Source organism: Thermobia domestica, chromosome 4 (assembly GCF_964235325.1).
Source record: "Thermobia domestica chromosome 4, izTheDome1.hap1.1, whole genome shotgun sequence".
Taxonomy (NCBI): domain Eukaryota; kingdom Metazoa; phylum Arthropoda; class Insecta; order Zygentoma; family Lepismatidae; genus Thermobia; species Thermobia domestica.
The window spans coordinates 233,313,809-233,338,246 of NC_137457.1; the positions used below are offsets into that span (position 1 = coordinate 233,313,809).

At 35.6% G+C, this 24,438-nt stretch overlaps 1 protein-coding gene across 5 annotated transcripts in view; it reads right to left on the reverse strand.

The window, feature by feature from the left end:
- The window catches only part of LOC145683906 (uncharacterized), a 222,956-nt gene that overhangs the window by 36,355 nt on the left and 162,163 nt on the right, over positions 1–24,438 (reverse strand). For all 5 annotated transcript variants that reach the window (XM_081755567.1, XM_081755566.1, XM_081755569.1 and 2 more), the window contains one exon: positions 1,827–3,407. In XM_081755567.1, the coding sequence (XP_081611693.1) occupies positions 1,827–3,407 (1,581 nt within the window). The remainder of the gene's footprint in view (positions 1–1,826; positions 3,408–24,438) is intronic.

A 24,438-nucleotide genomic window follows, 5' to 3' on the forward strand; every position in this document is an offset into this window, starting at 1 on the left:
AATTTTAATGTAACATAGTTGCACCGACAATAAAAAAATAAATAAATAAATAAATAAATAAATAAAAACTGCGTGGTATCTTGCCACGCTAAAAAATACTATTCCAGTGAACATGCATCGCAAAGCAATGACTACTTTCCATTATATTAATTATGATTGGACGTAAATGGCGAGCAGTTTGAGGTAGCAAACAGTTTGGTTGGTATTGTTCTTTAATATGACTTTCCAACGGCACTATCTCACTTCCTGTTGATATAATAGTGTCATCACACGATGTGATCAATTGTATAGAGTGTCATCACACGATGTGATCAATTGTATAGATATATTTTTTTCTGACTCATCCTGTATATGTATAGTTACAGATTGGTTCAGACATATAATTAGAGTATATACAAAATCTACTTATTTTATGATCCCAGAACTACAGAACATATCTGCGTTAATAATCTGAGATTTCCATTATTAGAAAACAAGCATAATAATCAGTCACAATATGGAAATAGAATCTGCAATCAACACTAAACGACATATATATATATCAAGAAAGCGAAGGAGTGTTATTTCACCCTCAGTGGATTAAGTGATTTTTACCTACGATAGTTGCAGAAAACCACTGTATTATGTTCTTTAAAATCACAATTCAAAAATGAAAATCTAATTTTACAGTCGCGGGAGGCAAACTCCTGGTCTGACCCAACCTAAATGCGCTATATTTAAAAAGAAAAGGAACATTAGCGGTATTGAAAATTTGGTGACACATCCAACACCTACTCAGTCAGTAGGCGCTATAAGGGCTTTGCTAAGAGATCTGTGTACAAAGTTAGAGTGGTATTAGTGTTTCTTATTGTCGCTTAGATTCAGTTACTGATTTCTTACAATAATAATAATAATAATAATAATAATAATAATAATAATAATAATATCACAAGAAAGTGGTCTTAACTATCTAAAATCGACTCAAGTACATTACTTGCAACGCAACTGAAAATATGAAATCTTTCTTTTCCTTGGTATGCTTTGTAGGCTAAAGGGAGACGGATGATTAATCAAAGTGAATGATTACGAAATAATTGGTGAAAATAGGGGAACCCTGAGGAAACCCAGGATCCGTAGCATCAGGAGTAAGTCTTCTACCAATGAGCCACTGTACCCTAAGCAATGCTACTGAGTCCTGGTAAGAAAATCAACGTTGTAATTGTTGAGACATGAAATTAAAGTTGACTATAAATTAAATTATAGTCAACATCAATCAGCTGGATATTGCGTAAATCTTTAACCGCTATAAATCATTGTATTCCCATTTATGAACTTAGAAATATTAAGCCTAACGCCAAACTACTACTTGATAATTTCAATAAGTATTTTCAGATTTAAAACTGATATTAAGTGCAATAATAATATATTTCACACTAATATAATCTATCAAAAAATGACTATAAATAATATTCTCTCTCTCTCACACACACACACACACAAAAAATATCAAAATTGATCAACTTTCTTGTCCAATTCACAATCAAGAACAAGCTACAAATTAGGAAGTACATACTCACAGAATACTCTCATCACAACCAAAAAATATAATATATATGTTCTTATCCAGAAAACTTTCAACAGTAAACAAAACCATGTTGTTATATAGTATGGAACAAAAGAAAATAGCATGCTTCCATGACTCTTAGTCTATATAGTTGTTAAGAAATTCGAATCCGCTACTATAAGTTTACATTAAAAAAGACTGTTTCCTATTTTAATAAGTCTCTTATAAACAATGCTTATTTTAACACGAAAAATTTGTTAAAGAATACATGAATAACACTTACCGATTAGTGCTGCAAAAGCAACAATGCCTACTGTGATGCCTATAATTGATGCTGTATTTAGACCACTTTCCACGGTGATTCTTCCTTTCATTACAGTTGTAACTGTCGGTAGGAAACTCTCCTTGGCATTTTCGTTTCCTTCTACGTCGTGTGGACTTACAACATTAAATAAAGAGGGATTGCTATTTGGAATTATTGTTGACACTTCATTTTCCGTTGGATGTGTGACATTTAGGCCAACTTTCTCGGTAGAATTCGATGTTTCCTCAAGACGCCTTCGTTGGGTTTTGTTCATTGCAGAAGAATTGTTAGGAGCATTTTCATACTCATTCTTAGTTGTTCCGTTTTCCGAAATGTTTAGAGTTTTTGAATTATTATCACTTCTGTCTTCAGCAACCATAGTATGTATAATACGTACATGATTATGATCCGATTTTATGGTTGTGTTTTTATGACGCTCTTCACTAGTATCTGACATAGCAGTAGTTCTGTTAAGAGAATCACTTCGATCATCCGGTGCTTGATCACTTAATGCTAAATCATGTTTGTTCGATGGGAAATTTTCACTGGAAGTAAAATCCGAAAATGGCATTCTCGTATCACTTGCGATCTGTACATCGTCAGTTCGAAGTTCAGGGGAACTATGATATGGTATAGTAGCTGATGTTTGGTCGTATATTACTTCACTAGTTTCAGTTTTAATTACACTGGTTTGAGTCTCGACTTGTTCAACCACCGAAGGAACTGATCCTGTACTATTTACTATTGATTGTAAAGTACTATTAAAAAAGGTATTTGAATGTGATTCATTATTTGAACTTGATAATACTGTGTTGTTTACGGAAGAATTTGAAGAAACGTTGCTGGCACTAGAACTATATTGATTTATATTATGCATATCACTTAACGAAGGTGGTGGTGTTATATAACCTATTGCTTTGCCTTCTCTGGGCGATTTTGTAGCTGCTACGGAAATATTAGAATTATTATGTGAGTACAAGTGACTAGGAAATGAGGTACTGAAATCTGTTACATTCTGTTCTTCGGCAGGAACGATTTCTAATGATGTATTTGTAAGAGCTTCACTAGAACTGTTCTGAAGCCATTCGTTATCTTTGTCATTTGTAACATTATCACTAGAACTGGATTTATTCATTGCACTAACTATGGACGAAAGTGCACTATCCCCATTAGCACTCCAACCCTTATCACTTTTACGTTCCTCGCTGAATGCAGATACTTCTGACAGAGGATCCAAAGTTGTCATTTGTTCGTCGGCATACGATGAAGAAGTTTGCACAACAGAACTACTTAAGCTAAGGGGTGGCGTTTTAGTTCTTGCTTCTTCTGATTCACTGGGAGTCCCACGAGGTAATTCATCTGACAATTCTTCAAACGCCGCCAATGGCATAAAATCTTCTGAAGGGAGACTACTCCACATGCTTTTTCTTTGATCATGAATTGGGCCCAATGCATCACGAGATAAGATGTCTTCTTCTCCGAACGCCGGATGAAAAAAATTTGGCTCATATTCAGCAGGAAGTGTCTCTACAGATGCAGCTATCAACAGCGGCAATAAAACTGAAAAAGAAAGAAAATTACAATTTTAAACTGTCAATTTTGTTCTAGCTTCGTGTTTATATTCACACTGAAATTAAAATACATATTTTGCAATGTGTTTTATGGCGAACATATTGATTGATATTAGTGTAATCTCAGTTTCAAATACATATTTCTATGTTGCTGTGGTGATAAATTCCGCACTTAAATAATTTCAAATCAAAGTGACTCAAACGTCAATGCTTTCTACTGATCGTAAATTATCACACCAAGACGTCAGAATACGAATTATAATTAAATCAAGATAACCTGCGTAAAAAGTAATAAAACAACATGATGGAGTCACAAATTAAGATTCTCTGAGCTGGCTAAGTATTTTTTGAATTTCCTAAATAACTGAGTTTCTGACGACTATTTGCAAACTCATGAGTTCTTATCGAGAACTGTCAGCCATGAGATCAGAGATAGTCGTGCCTCCAAGCCATATGAACACAAATGTACCAAAAAGTTAAAGTATTTTATTATGAATAATTAAAACTCAATTATAAATTGCATATATAATAAACAATTATACCATTCGCTCCATTGATCAATTATTATTATGTATTTCTAATAACATATAAATTATTTTACATTATCTATTTGGCAAAAGCAGAGAATTTTGTTTTTGTGAATACCTTTCTTTGAGATTGATAATAGTTTCCCGGCAGGTAAACGGAGTAAAGACACGTTTGGATTCCGTCCTTTCCTTTCTACACATCGACCACCTACTAAGGAATACGGGTAGTGGAGGAAAGTGCTAGAACGTTCTTTTGTGTCTTTGTATTTTGGCTATTACGAATGTACCAAACATGTATCCAAAAATGTTTAAAAATGACCAACCAGACAGTCGTCTCCAGATTAATGATATCTATAATCTATTCGAATGTATGTGATTTCGATCCGGAGCACGTCGAGTTCAAGAAATGGGTTAATAGCCCACGCTATCTTCAACAACTGATTTTCGGAGTAAAGAAAAAGTTGCAATTTTGAAAATTTAAAGGAAAAAAAGAATCATGTTTTGGAACCTAGCATTACAGGTCAATATCCGGAAGCCCAGTCAATTCAAAGGCGGATTTCACGACAAACACACCACATACACATCCATAGTTTTTGTAACAGATTTCTTTTCCTGTGTAGAAGTGCGAACTACCTTCATTGATCTGAAGTATCCCCTTTTCTTGTTATTGGTCTTAGAAATAACCACTACACCATTTGTTAAACAAGTTTTGGGTAGAGTGGTCTGTGGAGTATCAGTATCGTGCTGGGCTTTCAACTGGAAAACCTCGGTTTGATTCCATACCACGTAACATCTTTCTTCGCATAAAATAATGACTGCACGGAAGGTGAATGATCAATTCCCTTTGCTCATAGTTCTCCATCTAGAGATGAGACGCAAGAATCATGCACATATTAACAGAGAGAAATAGAGAGTGAAAATAGATCTTCTTGAAATATTATCAGGAACATTTATCCATATTCATATTTGTTTATGTTTTAGTTTCTTTTTGTTTATTCTTCTTTACGAAATTACAGTTCTCGATTACTTAAAGTATAGCAAGGGATGCCAAAGATATACATTTTTTCTATTTGTCATATTTGAAATATATGACATGTTTTCTATTGATGCATTAGTGTTCACAAATTAAACTTTACACACTGCACATCTTGGTTTTACTTTTCTAGATTGTCTTTTTTTCGGTTACTTTTTCCAAGCAGACTGGAAATGAATAATATAACACCAAAAATATTCGTGTTAGCTTTAATGTGTAAATGCCGCACAAGAATAATACATTTTAAAAAATGGAAACTATGATGGATTTGTGGATAAACGCAATTCTTGCAAAATAATGAGAGTCAAATCACCCCGCACGACATGATAGTTTTTCATAGTCTCAGTAGATATATTAAAACTGAAAACAAAACTGAAGGTAACGTTGAAACGAATCAGTAAAACATTAAGATATTTTTACAAAACACTGAAACCTGTGAAATAAAATTAATGTGTGACCATTATTGACTTTTCCATGGTATGTCTAAGGTTAAATAAGATCTCTTTGTGACCTTCTCATGATATAAATCACTCTGTAGATCATAAACGGTGTCTTCTACTCAATTTTTTATTCGTTGCAGAGGTATAGATATTTTTCTCTTTTTGCCGTTTGCCACATCTTTCGAATAATCTAATGCACTTGTAGAACGTCTTATGTAGTTCTCAATAATCCAACCTTAACTTCATTGTTGGTTGTCTAACGTTGCAGGATGTGAAAAATTGGATGTGTGTATGCACTTTTGCTCGTGTATATACAAACAGCTCACAGGTAAGCATAACACTACTCTTCCAAATTGCTTAGTGACTACAGAAGAGGTTATGCATTAGGAACCGTCAAAATGGTCAAGAGGAAAGAGCTCGGAGCTAGCAAGAAGAAATAATTATCCAACTTGCCTTACCGGCAAATTATTGCGTGAAATCGATGCAATAGTGAAGAGACCTCATGCTACTGTGCAGTACGTTGTGAATAAGTTCAAATATAAAGGCATAACAGACAACATTCCTAAAAAAATAAAAAAATAAAAAAAGACAAAATAGTTGACGAACGCTTGGAACATTTCATCGTTGGACAGTTGGGGAAAAACCCTCCAAGAAGTGTACCGGAAGTGCATCTGTTGGTTGAAGAGGTGTCAGGTAAGACAGTGAGCAACCCAACCATTCGCCGAGTTTTGTGAGAAATAATTTTCACGGTCGTATACCTCGAAAGAGGCCCTATATTACTGACAAGAATGTAACGCAAGTCTGCGGTTTGCACAAGATCATGTGAACAAGCCCCAAACATTTTGGAATCAGGTAATTTGGTCAAATTAGACAAAAATTAATCTATTTGATTCGGATGTGGTGAAAATCTAATTTCGCCAATGACTGTGAAACACGGAGGTGAGTCAGTTATAATAAGGGCCTGTATATCCACCAATGGAACTGGAAATCTACAGTTCATTGATAGCATAATGGGTAAATGGATATATAACGACATATTGAAACAAAATGTGAAACAAAGTGCTGTGAAAATAGGATTGGTAAAAAAAGTTTATATTAAAGCAAGATAATGATAGTAAGCACACGGCTAGAATTAAAAAAAAAAAAAAGAATTTCTGTATATTTTTCACTGTCCTGGGTTTGTTAGGTTACTTTACCACTTGGCGCGCAGTGTATTTTTTTTTTTAGTTATAATAAAGTTCTATTTCAGTAAAAAAGATCAACGTGTATGAACACGACTGTTACGTACTGTATGAATAAAACTAGTTGTAGGAAGAAATAACTGAATACGAATCTGTTAAGAGTGTATTTGTATAGCTTAATATGTGGTCCCAATATGGTCCCTCACCAAACTTGTGATTCTTTTCACAGGACACTTTTAGGGAGAGGGGCAGTTGTTTGAATTAAAATGTTTTGGCATTCAAGATATGAGTAGTAAGAGGTTCAAATCTTGGAACCTTAAGTGAATAGACGGTTTAGTATAATGCTTGCAATAATCAGTTTGGTGTTTTATAGTTATTTGTATTAGATGTTTTTAACGTGTAAGCGTCTATTTGTCATCTCCTTGATCTGAAGGGACGCATCCCACTCTCAGTTCCGGGAGCATCTCTCTCTTTTTCTCTTTCTCTCTCTGTATGCATATATATACAGAGAGCGGGAGAGAGAGAGAAACTTTCGAACTGAAGGTGTTTTTCTTCTCAAAGGGTGATGATCGGTAAAAGTGTATAGAAATTTTACAGCATTTTTGGCATGTTGGTCTCTGCAATAGGCACATTGTTGCGAAATTCGAGAAAATTCGCCCCTGATACATACCCTTGATTAGACACCCCTGCTTCCTCGTTTTCATTGCTTCACTTCTCTAATAAATGTCACTGGAATTTTTACCTCGTTTTCACTTAACATATTACACGGGTAATACGCTTTATTTTACTACCTCTCATGTGCAGTATGCATTACTAACAAAGTAAAAAAATACTCCTTGAAGTGGATTCGAACTGACGTCCTTTGGATTTATAATCTAGCGCCTTAACCACTACACCAAGATCAATGCTTGGTAAGCGTTTAGTTGTTGGCGTATATGTTCGCATTTGTATTTTAATGTTCCCACTTCGACAATTTTTTGTCTTTTTTCTCCGTTTACCAGCTGTTTCTGAATTTCTCTTCCGGTGTTGTCCTTTATCTACACCATGCACTATTTGTATTCACAGCTTGTGCCCCTCTTTAATGTGTTATTCAGATTAAGCTTTTCTCCTGACCTTTCACTACACATTTGCTTAATTCTCATATTCTGCATGTTTGTAGCGCAGAAGTAGACTCAAAACCAATGGCGGATCTAGGCCAGAGCCCGGGGGCCTAGGCCTAGGTCCCCAGTTTTTTCAGTGACAAAATATTTTAACCTATTATTTATATATTTTTGAAAGTATATATATATATATATATATATATATATATATATATATATATATATATATATATGGGTGATTCCACGAAAAAGGGAAATTTTCACTTGGAAAATTTTTGTTCCGTTGATGGTCGCCTATTTCGATAAAAATATCACATGCACTTACTACTACTAAGTCCATGTTAATTAGGTGTTCAGCAGAGCTGAATCGTTATTGGTGTAGTAAATAAAAAATAATAAACTTTTCAGCACCTACGGAGTTGAGACCATAGGTCACGGAGTTGAGATTAGTTAACACGGAGTTGAAAATTGCTGTGGAGTTGAGAAACGTGATACATCCGGGTGATAAGTTTTGGTTTATAAGTGATTAAGCTTATAATTTACATAAAAATTTAAATAATTTTCCAATAGTTTTTGTAAGTTAGAATTATTCTCCTTATGTTGAATAAAATTCTAACAAACTAGATGACACGTAATACTCCAGAAAATACTGCAAACATATGAAAATATATCTAATGAAGGTTCCAAAATTGAGTATATATATATATATATATATATATATATATATATATATATATATATATATATATATATATATATATATATATATATATGGTGCCTTCCATTTCAACTCAGGCAAAAAAATATAAAATTGTACCATCACCATCTCAGATATTGTTGAAACATTTTTTATAGCAACTAGACGTGTTTTTAAGAGACCCATATTTTTTTGTTTTGTCGAAAAAAATTTTCCCGCCAAGTAATGGGCCATCAAAGACGGGGAGTACAATTTATGAATTGTAGAAGACATGGAAAATGGTCAACTTCGGAGCCTCACCATTCGACTATGGAGACAGGTAGAGTTATAATTCTTGTTGTGGTATGTACTTAGGGATATAAATAAACTATATTTTATTATAGTTTGGTTTGCACATGCGTATCTTTTTGTGCATAAATTAACAAATGAACGTCAATTTATCTGAAAAGTCGAAGTTTGCGAATTTTTTTCGAGCATTTCCGGTTCGAATTTTAAAATTCTGTTTTCACGGTTGGTAAGACCTAGCTACCCGCTTTCCGAAACAATTTTTGTATCGCTTCTGTGTGCAACCGTTTTGTCGCAAAAAATTCGAGAAATTGTAAAATTTTCAAAAATCGCCATTTTTGGGCGCCATTTTCTCGAAAACACCATCTTTTAAAATTCTGAAATTTTGTCAGACGGTTCAACTTTACATGAATAATAAACACACCAAATATCATTCTCGACCAATGCTTCATGAATTAGCTGCAGCCTCTTAAAGTTAGCGAAGTTTTATTAACTTTGATGTCACAGTTAGCAATACTGGGAACAATAAAAGTGCAATGATTTGATGATATTTGTGGTTCACATTCATTAAATGAAGAATTAAAGGTTTTCTTGACTGTTTTTTTTTCATTATTTTGATCAAGAAGGCTCTCTGAAATAGTAAAATGAGCCTCCCCCTACTCCTCCGTTTTCTTAAACCGAAATAATCTGAGGTGGAAATTACGATTACGAAACTCACAAATTTCAAGTTCACTTACTTAAAATGGTCTTCGGAAATAAAATTTCACTGATTTTTAAATTTTTTTTTTATTTTTTACATGGACCAATCATTTGCTTGGTTGGTGTCTTCTTCGCTAATAGCATGTAACCGTGCACGTGCTCCAATAAGTGTTGGCTCACTCACAACTCGTCCAGGTGTGGATCTAGGGGGAAGAAACTTTTTTATTTTATATATAAATAAAACCGATCTTAGAGTTTGGAGCTCTTAAAAGTAGCTCTAAGTAGCAGTATTACCCCCCCCCCTTACAGAAGTCCGTCCTGGATCCGCCCCTGCGTAGCACATTGTCGATAGTCACAAATGCTGAAGGTCCATGTGGAAGCATAAACAGCACTTCAACTTCACGTAATTCATGATTTATTCATAATATTTCTGCTACGCACCACTGATTATCATACATATATGTATATAACAAAAGTTCCTTTTTGCAGATTTCTTAAATCTACACTTTGAATTGCAGAAGTTCGATTTTGGGGGAAGCATGAAGTTAATTCATGGTGACCCGTTACTGCCATAAAAAGTTCACCATTTTCCGAAAGCCAAAGATGACTTCGTTGAATACTAGTTACCGGTCGCATACTTTCCCTTGTTTTCTTCCGGTACTCGTCGAATTCAGTTCCAGGCAACAAAACGAGAGTAATACCCGGAGTTTGTACTTGCACTATACTCACGAATTCTTCTACGGTTTTAGTGGGGGCGCGGTGGCTCAGTGTTAGAGCGTTCACCTCCGGTGGTTGGGGTCCCTGGTTCGATCCCAGATCGCGCCGTGTGGGCTTTGTGGTGGACAAACACCGTGCTCGTGGGTTTTCTCGGGTTTATCCCGTTTCCTCCCACTTTCTGCATTCCACCATTTTACTCATTTCTCATAATCACCGTCTCCTTTAGCCTAACCGGCATAAGCGTGGGATGTAAAACTTCAAGATTTCATTTCATTTTTTTTCTTCTGTGGTTTTAATACTGTGTATCTGTATTTGCCTAATGTTATGCCGCGTTGCCACATTCTTTACGCCCCCCCCCCCCCCAATACCGTCGCAGAGACCCTTGCATGGCCGGTTTCACTGCAAAACCACTGCTTTATCGGACCTGTCTGCATCTGGAACATCTGAAAGCTATTTTTAAAGTGGGATGCAGCACCATCAGAAATCACTGACACGATTTGGGAAATTGTAGACACTTATTTTCTCGTATTCAAATCTTTTTCTATAAAATATATTTTCGCTTTTCTTCGAGTATTTTTAGAATTTTGTCTATGGCTATGAGTACATAAGCCGAATCGTGTGTTTTATCGTCGTTTATTACAACAAAACTGTCAGTTGTTTCATATTCCGGTGATAACTCTGAATTTCACTTTGCAGAATAACAGTCCAGTTTTCAGCGAAGTCCATATGATGTAAAATAGAATTTGTATCTTGAAATTTTATACGGTGATTTTCGGTAGCAATTAATTCTCTTTGGATTTTCTTGATGTAGTCATGAATTACAATTCTTACAGTTAAACCAGCAATGTTCGATACGAAAACAGAAAGTGGCACAGTTTTTTAACGAGATTATTGTTTTCCCATATGGCATAGGTAACACTTTCATTTTCATCAGGATCAATAATTAAAGACTCCACACTTATTCCTTCCACTCCAGGACATTCGCCACATTCTTGAAGAAGACAGTTGTCATTTTCTACGGATCATACTACTAAAGGAAATAGGTCACTCATGACAGCTTCAATACAGGCTGCACCTTTGATTTGTAGCAACGCAGTAGCAGCTAATTTAAAATTTGCACAATACACACATAAACACTTCCCTCGCAGGTTGCGGACTGACCCACTTTAGTCGAATACTGTAAAATTCCGAGTGACCCATTCTTATGTTGGGATTGTTCTGTTTAAAAAGTCAGTAAATTTCTTTGGAACGCGTAAGAAAACGTTTCGATTTTTTAAAACTTTTTGTCCTTTTTCAATCACTGTAATGACATCGCACTTAATTGTGACTTTGTCTGGAGCATTCCAAATCATCACTGAGGTAATAGTTCAGGCTTTTTGTAGATCATCAGAATTTATTGGATGGCCGTTTCAAGTAAAGTTAAAATTTGTGTGTTTCGTAATCATAATTTCCACCTCAGATTATTTCGGTTTAAGAAAACGGAGGATTAGAGGGAGGTTCATTTTACTATTTCAGAGAGCCTTCTTGATCAAAATAATGAAAAAAAAAAACAGTCAAGAAAACCTTTTATTCTTCATTTAATGAATGTGAACCACAAACATCATCAAATCATTGCACTTTTATTGTTCCCAGTGTTGCTAACTGTGACATCAAAGTTAACGAAACTTCGCTAACTTTAAAAGGCTGCAGTTAATTCATGAAGCATTGGTCGAGAATGATATTTGGTGTGTTTATTATTCATGTAAAGTTGAACCATCTGACAAAATTTCAGAATTTTAAAAGATGGTGTTTTCGAGAAAATGGCGCCCAAAAATGGCGATTTTTGAAAATTTTACAATTTTTCGAATTTTTTGCGACAAAACGGTTGCACACAGAAGCGATACAAAAATTGTTTCGGAAAGCGGGTAGCTAGGTCTTACCAACCGTGAAAACGGAATTTTAAAATTCGAACCGGAAGTGTTCGAAAAAAATTCGCAAACTTCGACTTTTCAGATAAATTGACGTTCATTTGTTAATTTATGTACAAAAAGATACGCATGCGCAAACCAAACTATAATAAAATATAGTTTATTTGTATCCCTATGTACATACCACAACAAGAATTATAACTCTACCTGTCTCCATAGCCGAATGGTGAGGCTCCGAAGTTGACCATTTTCCATGTCTTCTACAATTCATAAATTGTACTCCCCGTCTTTGATGGCCCATTACTTGGCGGGAAAATTTTTTTCGACAAAACAAAAAAATATGGGTCTCTTAAAAACACGTCTAGTTGCTATAAAAAAAGTTTCAACAATATCTGAGATGGTGATGGTACATGCTCTGCCTGAATTGAAATGGAAGGAACCATATATATATATATATATATATATATATATATATATATATATATATATATATATATATGAATATGTGACGTAAATAAGAAAAAAAGAAATACACATACACTTATCGAATATTGAAAAATTATTGCGCTTTCAATATGTTGACTATCATATGGAGAGGACAAACTTTTTACATAAGCTTACGAAACAGATGAAGTAGTCATTAAACCTGTTTATTGTCTACTTCATTTGTTTTCTGAGCTTATGTAAACCGTCTGTCTTCTCTGTGTGATCAAGTCAACACGTCGAAAGTGCAATACCGTTGGTGTTAGGAATCACCGTGCAGTTGGTGTTAGGAATTACCTCCCAAACGTTGTCGGTATTGTTTTGAAACGCCCTGTATAATGCACACTAAATGACAGTGTAAGGCACTCATCATTTCTGTTTTCTTTGGATAATTCGATGTTCTTTGTTAAATAGCTCTCATTTTCCACTCCAATGAAGGAAATGTCTTGAGGAAACAGGGAGGGGCTGTTCTAGTCTACACAGAATGACAACTGCCAACGCTTTTTAAACGTCAGGTTTAGTAAGCCAGGAGAAATTCCTCCCGATCCGCGTCATAAAATTGACTGTCCGTACATTACATTGCTCTCAGACTCTTCGACAATCCCTGAAAAGAAAACAATTAGCTGATCATAAGATTGAAACGTCAATAAGTTAAAAACAGATACCATCCATCTTGACTTGACTGAAGTTTTACCTCCGGTTACCTTACAGCACCAAATCTGAACTTCCGCGAAACACTCCTTAAATGGGCTAGGACCCACCAGCCGGCCTTTGAGTGTGAATGACACGTGGTCAGCGTGTCGGCTCTTACGACCGTTGCGATGGTCTGCGCGATCAGGTTTCAGTACATCTCTACTCAAATGAGTTTTTCAATTGCCTCACTGTGCGAAGTAAACACCATTAATTTTTGAGCTTCCACCGGGAAACAAACCCAGAACCACGCACGAAAGGCAAGCATACTAGTCACTAGACCATGAACGAGCTTTATTTCTATCAATATATTGAAAGAACAAATATTTGGAAGAGCATGAGCATAACAAACACTATAGGATTATCAACTCCGTGAACTTGTCTCAACACCGTGGATTCCTTAGTTTTCAGGTGGACACGGAGTTGAGAAAATCGAATATAATTTATCTTTACCGGCCCACTTTTTAACCAGTACATGGGAGTAATTGTGTACGAATTTCCTACCTTAAGGCGCAGGTTCCTCAAGGGAAAGAAGGTATATACCATACAAATACATTCAGTAATAAATACCATGGTGTTGAGTATCAATTAATATACGCACCTGCTTTCCACACACAAAAATATTTTTCCTATAGCTTTTAACACATGCACACAACTTTTTCTGTTCTTCAGTTAAACATATCTGCCTTGTCTTCTTGTGGGTGTTGTCAATGTGGACGACCATGCTAACTGTTGAGAGCAATGACAATTTTTTTTCATGCCATGGAGTTGAGACAAAATAGAGGTGACAGAAACGACGCATAGTCAAGCTTTCGAAAGTAATCGTTATAAAGGTTTACTTTCCACAAAACCGAAACATTGAAGTGTTCTCTTCCATTTAATTACCATTAAATGATATTTGATTTGCGACTTCAGTTGTAATTTATTGAGTAAAATCAGTCAACTGTAGTCTGTGACAGCCCACGGTGTTGAGAAATTGGGTAATAATTATTTTTTTACGTATGTTTCGTGTTATATTTGCAAACTGTTATACATGGCATACCTACTTTGTGACGGTTACTACCAAACAAAATAAAAATGAGGTGATTCTTTTTAGTAGTAGTTTGAAGAAATGCCCGTGACAGAAAATTTCCCTTTTTCGTGGAATCACCCATATATATATATATATATATATATATATATATATATATATATATATATATATATATATATATATATATATATATATATATATATATATATATATATATATATATATGGTGATCAGAAAAATGGAAACACCTGAACGAAATTGCAACTTACCTGATTAATATGGTGTCGGGCCACCTTTCGCCTTCAGAACAGCCTTGATGCGACGTGGGATGGAGGCATAGAGGTCGTGAATGGTAGCAAGTGGAGTTTTACCCATTCCTCGTGCAGGGCATCGGCCAGTTCTGTGAGAGAGGATGGAGGTGGAAATCGTCGCCGGAGTCGTGTTTCCAAGACGGACCACAGATGTTCAATTATGTTGAGATCTGGGGATTGAGTGGGCCAGGGGAAGGTGTTGAACTTCATCCCGATGTTCCTCAAACCACGCTGCAACAACGCCAGCTGTTTGAATGGGTGCATTATCATCCTGGAAGATGACGTCATTGTCCGGGAACAACATCCGGACTATAGGATGCAAGTAGTCTCCTAAAATTGCGACATAATCGTTGGCAATGATTCGAGTCTGCTAAGTGTGACCACAGGACCCAATGAAAACCATGATATGGTGGCCCACAGCATCACCGAGCCACCCCATGTTTCACAGTTGGGCGGAGACACTGCAGATCATAAGCTTGTTTGGGCGTTCTCCACACATAAACACGGCCCGTGGTTGGAAATAGGGTGAAGGATGACTCATCCGACCATATCACACGTTTCCAGTCCTCAACGGTCCAAGTTGCATGGTCGCGGCACCATTTGCGGCGTGCGAAAGCGTTATGGTTCCTGATGAGCAGTTTACCCCGTGCAAGACGACCCCGTAAGTTTATGTCATGTAATTCGCGGCGGACTGTGATTGTCGAAACAGGGTGGGGCAGGTGCTGATTGAGTTCCTCTGTCACTTGCTCTACAGTGGCACGACGGTTCTGCGTGACAATGCGCTTTAATACCTGGCGTGACCTGTCACTCATGATTTTGTTCCGCCCACTGTTCTGCTTCCCCGATGTGGTTTTCCCGTGTGTTGTGTAGGCCGTCATCACCTTCGACACTGTCCCACGCGACACACCTAACACAGTAGCCACTGTCGTCACACTCACTCCACATAACCGCGCACCAACAGTTTGCCCTCTTTGAAAATCTGAGAGGTCTCCCATTTTACACTACCTCCGTCTGCTGCAGCCACTGGACACTGCTGTTCCACTGCGCCTGACGTAGTATGGAAACCGACCTAACACACCGCCACCAGCGGTCCAGCGCTGCGGGCGCCACGACACCACTGCCAACCCATGCATCTGACGTATTGCCAACTACAGATGTTTCCATTTTTCTGATTACTACATATATATACACCTATCACAGTTTGGGTACTGGCTGCCCTCCTCCCAGTTTTTACCTTCTAGATCCGCCACTGCTCAAAACAGAGATGTACATTTTCTTCCTTGACAGACTGTACATTATTAATGTCGTTATATCCCCCATTGTTCCAAATATTTATATCATTTGCAAAAAAAATGAAACTTGTATGTAGAAGAATAACCTAACTATGATTTATTGTAATATTAACATGTCGAATATATGTTTTTTACTTTAGTGGAAATATTAAGTAGAGGAGTTAGACGACCATTCTGCAAAATTACCTTTTTATTTTAGTATGCTCGAGAAGCAAATTTAGATTACCAAAGATCAGAAATTATGCAGTCAGAATTGTCTCTACCTCCTAACTCTATCTCCATTTGACAGGCTTCTTGCTTCCACTGCAATAATCAGAAATCGCTGTTGCTTACCTGCCATACATATATCACTACTCTATTGAAAACCGAATATCTCACAGTCATTAAAACAAACACACACACCAATACTATTTATAAATGATTTTTTTTTTTTTTGACCAGTTGTAGTACAAATTTTCTCCAACTATGACAAGAGGATTTGACACTTTTTCACAGTCTTTATGTTTTAATTTTGAACAGGGTAAGCAATGCGAAGAATTATTTCCTGACCCGCAAGCACTGCCAAAGAATGACGCTCGAGGACAGCTAGAATGCTATTATGCTGCTTTCTAGTGACAGTATGAGCGTAGCCGGCGATATCAGGAACCCGCAACTACTATTCAGTTCTAATGTCAAAGAAGGAAAACAAAAGAACAATTTTGGAGGTTGGTTGAAATAAAAATAAGAAAAATAAAAAAGGAACAACAAAGAAATGATAATGTTATTTGTAGATTTTATCTTTGGGTATGCACTGCTCACCTTACATACATGAGATAACCGCCACTGGTCGCCTTAGCCTAAAAGGCGTTAAATTGAAGGATTTCATTTTTTTCCAAAAAAATATTAAGTGTCACAGTAGCTTCTAGGATCGCATTGCATTATGCACTATATATGATCAATAGAAACCTAGTAAGTATGTTGACAAGAAAGCTGAGAAAGGAGTAAGATACAAAGTGAATTTGAGGTGTCAGGTTTTAGAGAGGCTAATATTAAATTATATTAAATAGGGGAAGCAAATAAATAAAAGGTATTGTGGACTTTAAAAAAAAAAAAAGAATAAGTCTCATGCTCAGCTATTTGCTAATACCAAGGAAAATTACAGGGGGCGAGGGACCTCAGATATTCTCTTGCAGTAAGTATAAAATGTAGTCATGTCTCTGCTCATAACTATAGATGTTCCAGATTGCTTTTTATAACATCTATCTCCTTCCGCCCGCTGGATGAGGGGAAATCTACAAAATAGCCGGGTTCATCTATAGTTATGTGTTTAGTATCAATCATTGCACAATTCATCCAGAAATATCACCGTTAGAGACAAAGACCAAATTACATTCAAACGCATTACAATGTGACAATAACCTGCCATAAAATAACATTATCTGCCTCATTGGTATTATAAACAAAACGTCCCTATTTTCAGAAGGGCTACATAAAGAAACGTGAGAAACACCATATAATTCTTCTTACAGCCAAAGTCAAATGTCGATAGTCTATTATTATAATGCAGAAACGTGTAATATACCATTACAGTTGAAAGTAATGGCAATTTTTTTTTTACGCACCCTGTACCTAGTAATTTTTTTTTAAAATTCAATTTCGGTTTAGTTACACAATTTATTTACTCTCTTTACGTCGAATTAAATATAATAAACCCAAAGGTTTTGTTAGTAACCATATTCCCACTGTATAATATATTTATTTATATTTTGATTAAGTGTAAATCCCATTTACGGATATATAACTTGAATAGTTACAAGGTTTACCATTCTGACGTCATACCGAAACATAGTTCCGTTATTGGATATAAATTTCCTTAATTTCAGACCAATGTAGATTTTGGCCAGGTACCTAATCTTTCCCTCACCCCCTCTCACTAGTCCATAGTCACTTTCAGATCCGGTTATATCTGGATTTGCCAAATTTCTATTTGCTTTGTAATTTCCGCGGCTAAAGTTTTCGTTCTGATTGGAGGAATTCTCTTACCTCTGGCTTTTTCGGCGCAATGTGATCAGAATAATCGAAGACACACTAGCCGGAGCAGCTTGTGATTTTTGTGCCACATATTTTTCGGGAAGGATTCGGATTTCCAAGGAAAACTAAGGTAACATATAATGTAATTCAATAGTTAAAGTTTTACAACGGAATAGGAGCCCGGAAAATCCACAAATTTTGGTAAAGAAGCTGCAATTCAGTGAAATAACAAATTCCGGAGTTCTGTTTTCTAGGAAGCCATGTTTGCTGCCCAGCTATAACAGCAGAAGTGAAAGAGTGACTTTATTTTTTTTGTTATTCCAAATTCAATTAGGGATTAGGGAAATTACGACCTGATTAGTGCATGTTGGTCGTGTATACAGTAAATGTGATTTATCATTATTTATTTCGTAATTGCATGTATGTAGTAGGTTTGATAGTACTGTAAATAATCATAATGGCAGCTTAAGTTAGTTCAAAAGGGCTCCTATCCCCTTTTCCAAATTGAACCGGTTCTAGCGGGGGAATGGGTTAGTTATTGTTCGTTTTAGGGCCTTTTCCCCTTTCAGGGGAAGGGTCCCTCCATAAACCTCGTTAAGGTGCCCCCAGGGCATCAATTTTTGGCAATCATTATGTAAACAATTGGTCAGGTCAATTAGACCTAGTGTTACCTTTCTCATTTTTGACCCCCTTTAAATTAAATAGAGCCGACTGTATATATCGACGAGGGAGTAATGTATTTTAAATCTAATGTGTTAGGTTATTTTCGTCAACATGCATGTAACTAAATGGTGCATGTCTAGTTTAGTTAGTTGTCTTTATGTATAGTACTAACAGTGGTGTATGTAGTCAGTAGGTTTGTGTGAGTGTGTGAATTTCCGATTTGGACAGTGTATAAATATGCTTTAATTTAGTACCATTTTTCTAACATAAATAAACCAGAGTAAATATTAAATTTCTGATTAATGAGTACAAGTATACATTTCGGTACACGGTAAATTATGCCTCCACTACAGCGCCATAGCGTCAGTTTTCGGTAGTCAATTGTTTGTTGACATTACGACATCGCATGACTTAGTGATTTAGATTGTTTGATTTTGGACATTTATTCTCAAATTACTTCCCGTGGACATGGTTTTCGGTTCGGATGAGTATACCTTCATATAAAATAGCATGAGATCTTACTGTACTGAAAATTTCAGCTTGCTAGGTCCAATAGTAAATGAATAATCCGCTGAAATAAAGAACACCTATTTTCTTAATAGAAGTAAAGCCCATATGCTGTTACTGTTTGTTTAAAAATGTAGTATTAAATTCTTTTTTTCCCGTGGCTGTAGAAAATTCCATTGTTGCTTCAGTTTTATCAACAAATCAGAAATAGATTAATCATTGACAATTTAACTTTCCGTAAATACATGTATGATTTTTTTTAAACCTGCAAAGTAAATACAATTTGGGTGCTTCGAAATAAAGAGTACGTGGTTCGATGAATGTGATCGTGTGGTGGTTTGAGCGTGATAGATTGTGATAGTTATATATATATATTTATTACTGCGTAATGTAAATATGTGTATGGCCTGCGTGTAAAATGTACGAAATAGGGTGTTTATAAAATATTACTTCGTGTGAAAATTAGTAGATAATGAATGAATGTAATGATATGTTAATAATATGATATATAATACGAATGAGATGATGACCCCTATATTTAAATGGATAGGCCTAGTGAATTTTATATAGTGAAAATATGAATATGTTTACGAAGAAAAAAAAAATCTCTCGCGTTTTGACTTCCACACCAGTGCATTCATCCAACCGAGTTTGCTACTTGGATAGTGAATTATAGTTGGGAATTGTGTGTTACTTTGCATTTATGTACCTCATAATAACAGCCCCAGATCTTAAGCCTTTCAATAGATAGAGTAGTATCATGTGGGAATTACTTCTAAAGGTTGACAGAAATGATAATTAAGAAAACCAACTGCTATATCCTGTGATCATCGAAAAGTACAGGTTTCGGTCATTTGTACCTTTAGCATTCATTGCCTCTCCGAGATTTTTTTTTTTTGTTGCTTACCTTATTTATTTATTGTGCAGTGTTCATATAACTCAGTTCGGACTATCCGATTAAATCAACTGCTACTAAATTAATATTCATGTCATTAGCGTACCCGGATGTCGACCCCTAGTCCCCTTAAGTATTTTCGTTTCTTTTCTTAGTTTAATTAGATGAGGGAAATTAACGACATCCCAGACTGTGGCGTGTCTGCGCGGGGTAGCCATCGGTGATGTTTGGGTTATTGAAATCACCGATCCAAAATTCAGTTTATTTAATTTTTTTTTTATTTTGGCAAATTCTCATTAGGGATATCTTAGCTATTACTCTAATTTCATTACTATTCTGGAATCTTCTAGTTTCCAAGTGGTCGGATGATTTTTTTTTTCCTTTGAAATCCTAAATTAACGCCTACTCCAACCTTCCGGAGGATTTCGGGGTCTGCAAGGGTGTTGACCGGATACGGTGAGTGGTGGGATTTCCCTAAAGCCTTTGTCTTTCCGAAAATCCCATTGTGGACACAGACTTGTCTCATCTTCGCAGACAGTTTTATCGGCTATTTATTTGGTAAGCCGAACCCCTTTTGGCATGTTAAGAATATTTTGGCTATGGATTTTGTTGAGAGCGAAATTCGATTTCTGTCTTTGTAGCGTTAGTTATTTCCCACTTAAGTCTTTGGCGCCACTATTTCTTCGTCTTCCTTCTTCTCTATCTCTCTCTGTCTTCATTACTTCGAGATTTTTTTTTTAAATTTCAACCTCCCCCCCCCCCGGGTTTCTGAAACTCATGAAAACGTACAATATTTCATATAACTTATTTCGATCGTATGTACTAACTGAGACATCGAGGGATGCAATTCGTGGAGGTATTGCAGCACATCTCGGGACCATTTTCGCGATATTCAATCCACCACGGGAGAAATTGACGGGAAGGTACACTATGCCTTCGGATTCCTAGAAACATTTGTTATTCATGGATCATACAAATTATATCCATTGACAACTGATTACTGGTTTTTATTTCTATTGATTGGTCATATAGTGTGTATGTATTAGTAGTCTGGGCCCACTAGTTTCCAATAACATTGATTTTTTTTTTATACATCTATATATGTGCTTACATAGTTTTAAAAGTTACGTGCCTGCTCATTTTGTTGCATTTCCACCTCTTATGTCATTAAATAACACCAACTATTTTTTATATATCTACGCGGATCTTTAGTAAATTGAAAATGATTATTGATTATCGGGTTTATACATATAAATTACAATGTTGCAACCTTATGAGGAAAAAAAAGTGAATTTTTGATAGTCAGGGTTTTTGTTTTTGTCTTTGAGCCAATAAAATATAAATATTTATAAAATATGAATACTTGTCGAATATGAACGGTTATGTAGAATTTAAACGTCGACGAAATACTACGATGGATATTAAAGTGAAATTTATTGTATTGATTAATATGAATACATATATATATATATATGCGAGTATGTATGTAATGGGCTCGATATTTACCCTGGTCTTGTTAGGTTGCCATAGATTTTTGACACCCGGTATTAACCAACTATTTGTGATATATAGTATTACCGCGTAAATTGTCATAAATTACTTTTTGTTGAGTTGTTATTAATTTCTGTAACTATTAAAGTGGAATATAATGTTAAATACTGCATGTGAATAAAACAAGTAGCGGGTCGTAAGATAAATAAGAATAACCCTAATCCTTACCCAAATTTACTTTGCGAGTGAAATTAGCAACCTACGAAACAGTGCGCCCCTCCAACGACTTTTTCCATCAGTAAACCATGAAACAAATCCTTCCCCTACGATCGGAAACCAAACTATTCAGTATCTAGAATTTTTTGACTACAAGATCTATACTAGGAAAAAATTAGTGATCTTAAATTCAACGAACTGAAATCTGTTTAATAAGTTAAGGTGAATACCGGAATATGGAAATATGTTCCCAATATCTGTGACTGGATTTGATAAGTTTTCCTTAATATTGACAAACTTTGAAATTTTAGATAAAGTGCGTCGAGTGACGAAATGAGAAATATAGATATACATATATGTGATATGAAGCAATTAGTTGTCTATAGTTAAAACAAAAACAATTGAATACTCTCATGGACACAAACCACAGTGCGTAAAGAGAGTTGAAAAAAAAAAAAAAAGGGGAGCTATTATCGACGTGAGAACAAAGACTCATAAAACTGTCGATATGTCTCCTATTGAGACAAAGACTCAATAAAATATTACTAAAGTTTTTTTTTTAAATGATTAACCAATTATTTTTTTTCTTTTCCTGCAATGATATGTATTCATTGCACTGAGTTTTAAATATATATTGACCCTTGAACTTTTTCTTGTCTCGTCTTTGGTTTAATTCTTTTTCATGTAATCCAACTTTTAATATATATATATAAAGAGAAATGTGTTATTTGATCTTGTTGAAAGTAGCGAATTTCTGTGCATGTTTATGAAACATTCTTTTCATGTATTAAATTTTTTTCTCTGTTATGTCAAACTACATCTTCTTCTATTGAAATGTAATAAATGTCTATAGCATTGTAGTTAGGTTAGTTTAATTCAACCAAATACAACCCGAAGTATACATTGTCCTGTATGAATGCGTGTGTGAGTGAAATGTAGGTTTAGTATTAAGTGCACCAATTATCTTGTCATACATATGTGACTTATTATAATTATTGGTAGTTATCAATTGAACTCATTGAATGTTAATACTAACTTAAGTTGGCTCTATGAAGGAAGTAAAAAGGACTGAAGTAGCCTGAACGAATGATCATCATGAGAGAACTGTGAAAGTCAAAATCTTCGACACATATGTGATACTCTGATTTTTTTTTTTCCTGTGGTCGTTTCTAACATGCCATCAACTTCGTCGTTCATTTTTTCAAATATTGAATATTAGTCTAGAACTTCTGGAAATATTGAAAAAACGGTAAAATTAAACTTTCTCATCTATCTCCGAGCTAGATTGGGATAATTTGGTAGTTGGGGTCAAATGGATCTAGATCGGGGATGTATGGGTTAGCATGTGTCTACCGTTGATCACCTTAATACCAGACATTCACCCAATAGCTATTGGAAATGATCACAATTAGATAATTATTCACTTTCCTTTACCATATTCCTTAAAATATCTAGTAACAGCTTCCCCTTTATCACCTTCTTACTTTACATCTTTCCTCTTCTATCTTCTTTTCCTTTTCTTCATCTTCTTCTTCTATTTTTAATAAAACTGAAAGAGGGGGTCGTGACTGGGAATTCTATATGTAATAAACACGGTCATGTATTTATTTATTTTATTTTATTTTCTTTAGAAGTCCGATAAAAAGTTTTCTCATTTCGATCGAACCTAGTATGTTCGAAATTAAGAAATGGAAATTATATTCCAATGTAATTAGGCATAAGCTGATAGCTTCATGAACATCCCCACCAGGGGTGAAGGGTTCCCACTCACGACTTATTTCTGTGCATCACTTTTGTTGCAGATTTTTTTTTTCAATCAGTTTTAGATTGACGCGCAGCGACAGGATTCGTTGTTATGGCAACGGTGGTTGGCTGTGGCAACGGCCCCTCATCCCTTTGCCAGTTTTAGAATGGCGACACGTGACAAGACTGTTGCCATGGTAACGCATGTTTACTGTGGTAACGGATCTGAAAATGCTTATTGAATAATACCAGTTATCATGCCAATCAGTTTGAATTGGTGAACCGCGACAAGAATGGTTGTCATGGCAACGCTTGTTCCCATGGCAACGGATCTCCGTTTAAATGGCGACCGATAGATTTGAAATTTTTTAAGAATGTTAAAGAGTGAGGTTGAAGGCATGTTGAATTGATTACAACATTGAAATTAATACGAGAAATTTTATAGTCAAGTGAAACAAGTAGAGTCGTTGGCTACTTTGTCATTTTTGTTTCCTTTTCTAAGGGGGAAAAAGAGAAGGAGTGTCAAAATTTTTCTAAAATAGAACTAAACGCTAGAAGGGTTTCAAGGAAGGAAAGAGAATGGGAGTCCTTTAATTTATGAATAATACTTGTCTGGATAGCGAATAAGTATTTTATAGTATATGTGTATTTCTGATATATATATCTTGTCTTTTGTAAAGTGTAAAGTGTCTCAAAACTATGGCAACAAAAAAGGTTGTTGTGTCACAGGACGAGTGTGATGTCACGTGCACTCAATGCACATTAAACGAAAAAGAGAAAAGATCTCGCGCCCCGCGGAGACTTATAAGATGTACCGGTTGTGGACTAAAATGGATCCACTTTGCTTGCTCCAATTTGGACGATACTGCTGAAAATGCAGAAAAAGTCCAAACCGGCGAAATAATGAAATATTGTGAGGAGTGTGAAAGGGACCGAGGCCAAATATCTCCAGCGGAGATATCTGACCTCGACGATGAGGAAAAGAGTGGAAATCAAAGTGATTCTCGGGATCAGACGGCAAACCCGAAGGAAGGAATGTCATCTGGAGGGTCTGACACGTCTGCATTAATTCGCCAGATGATGGAGATGATGAACGAAAG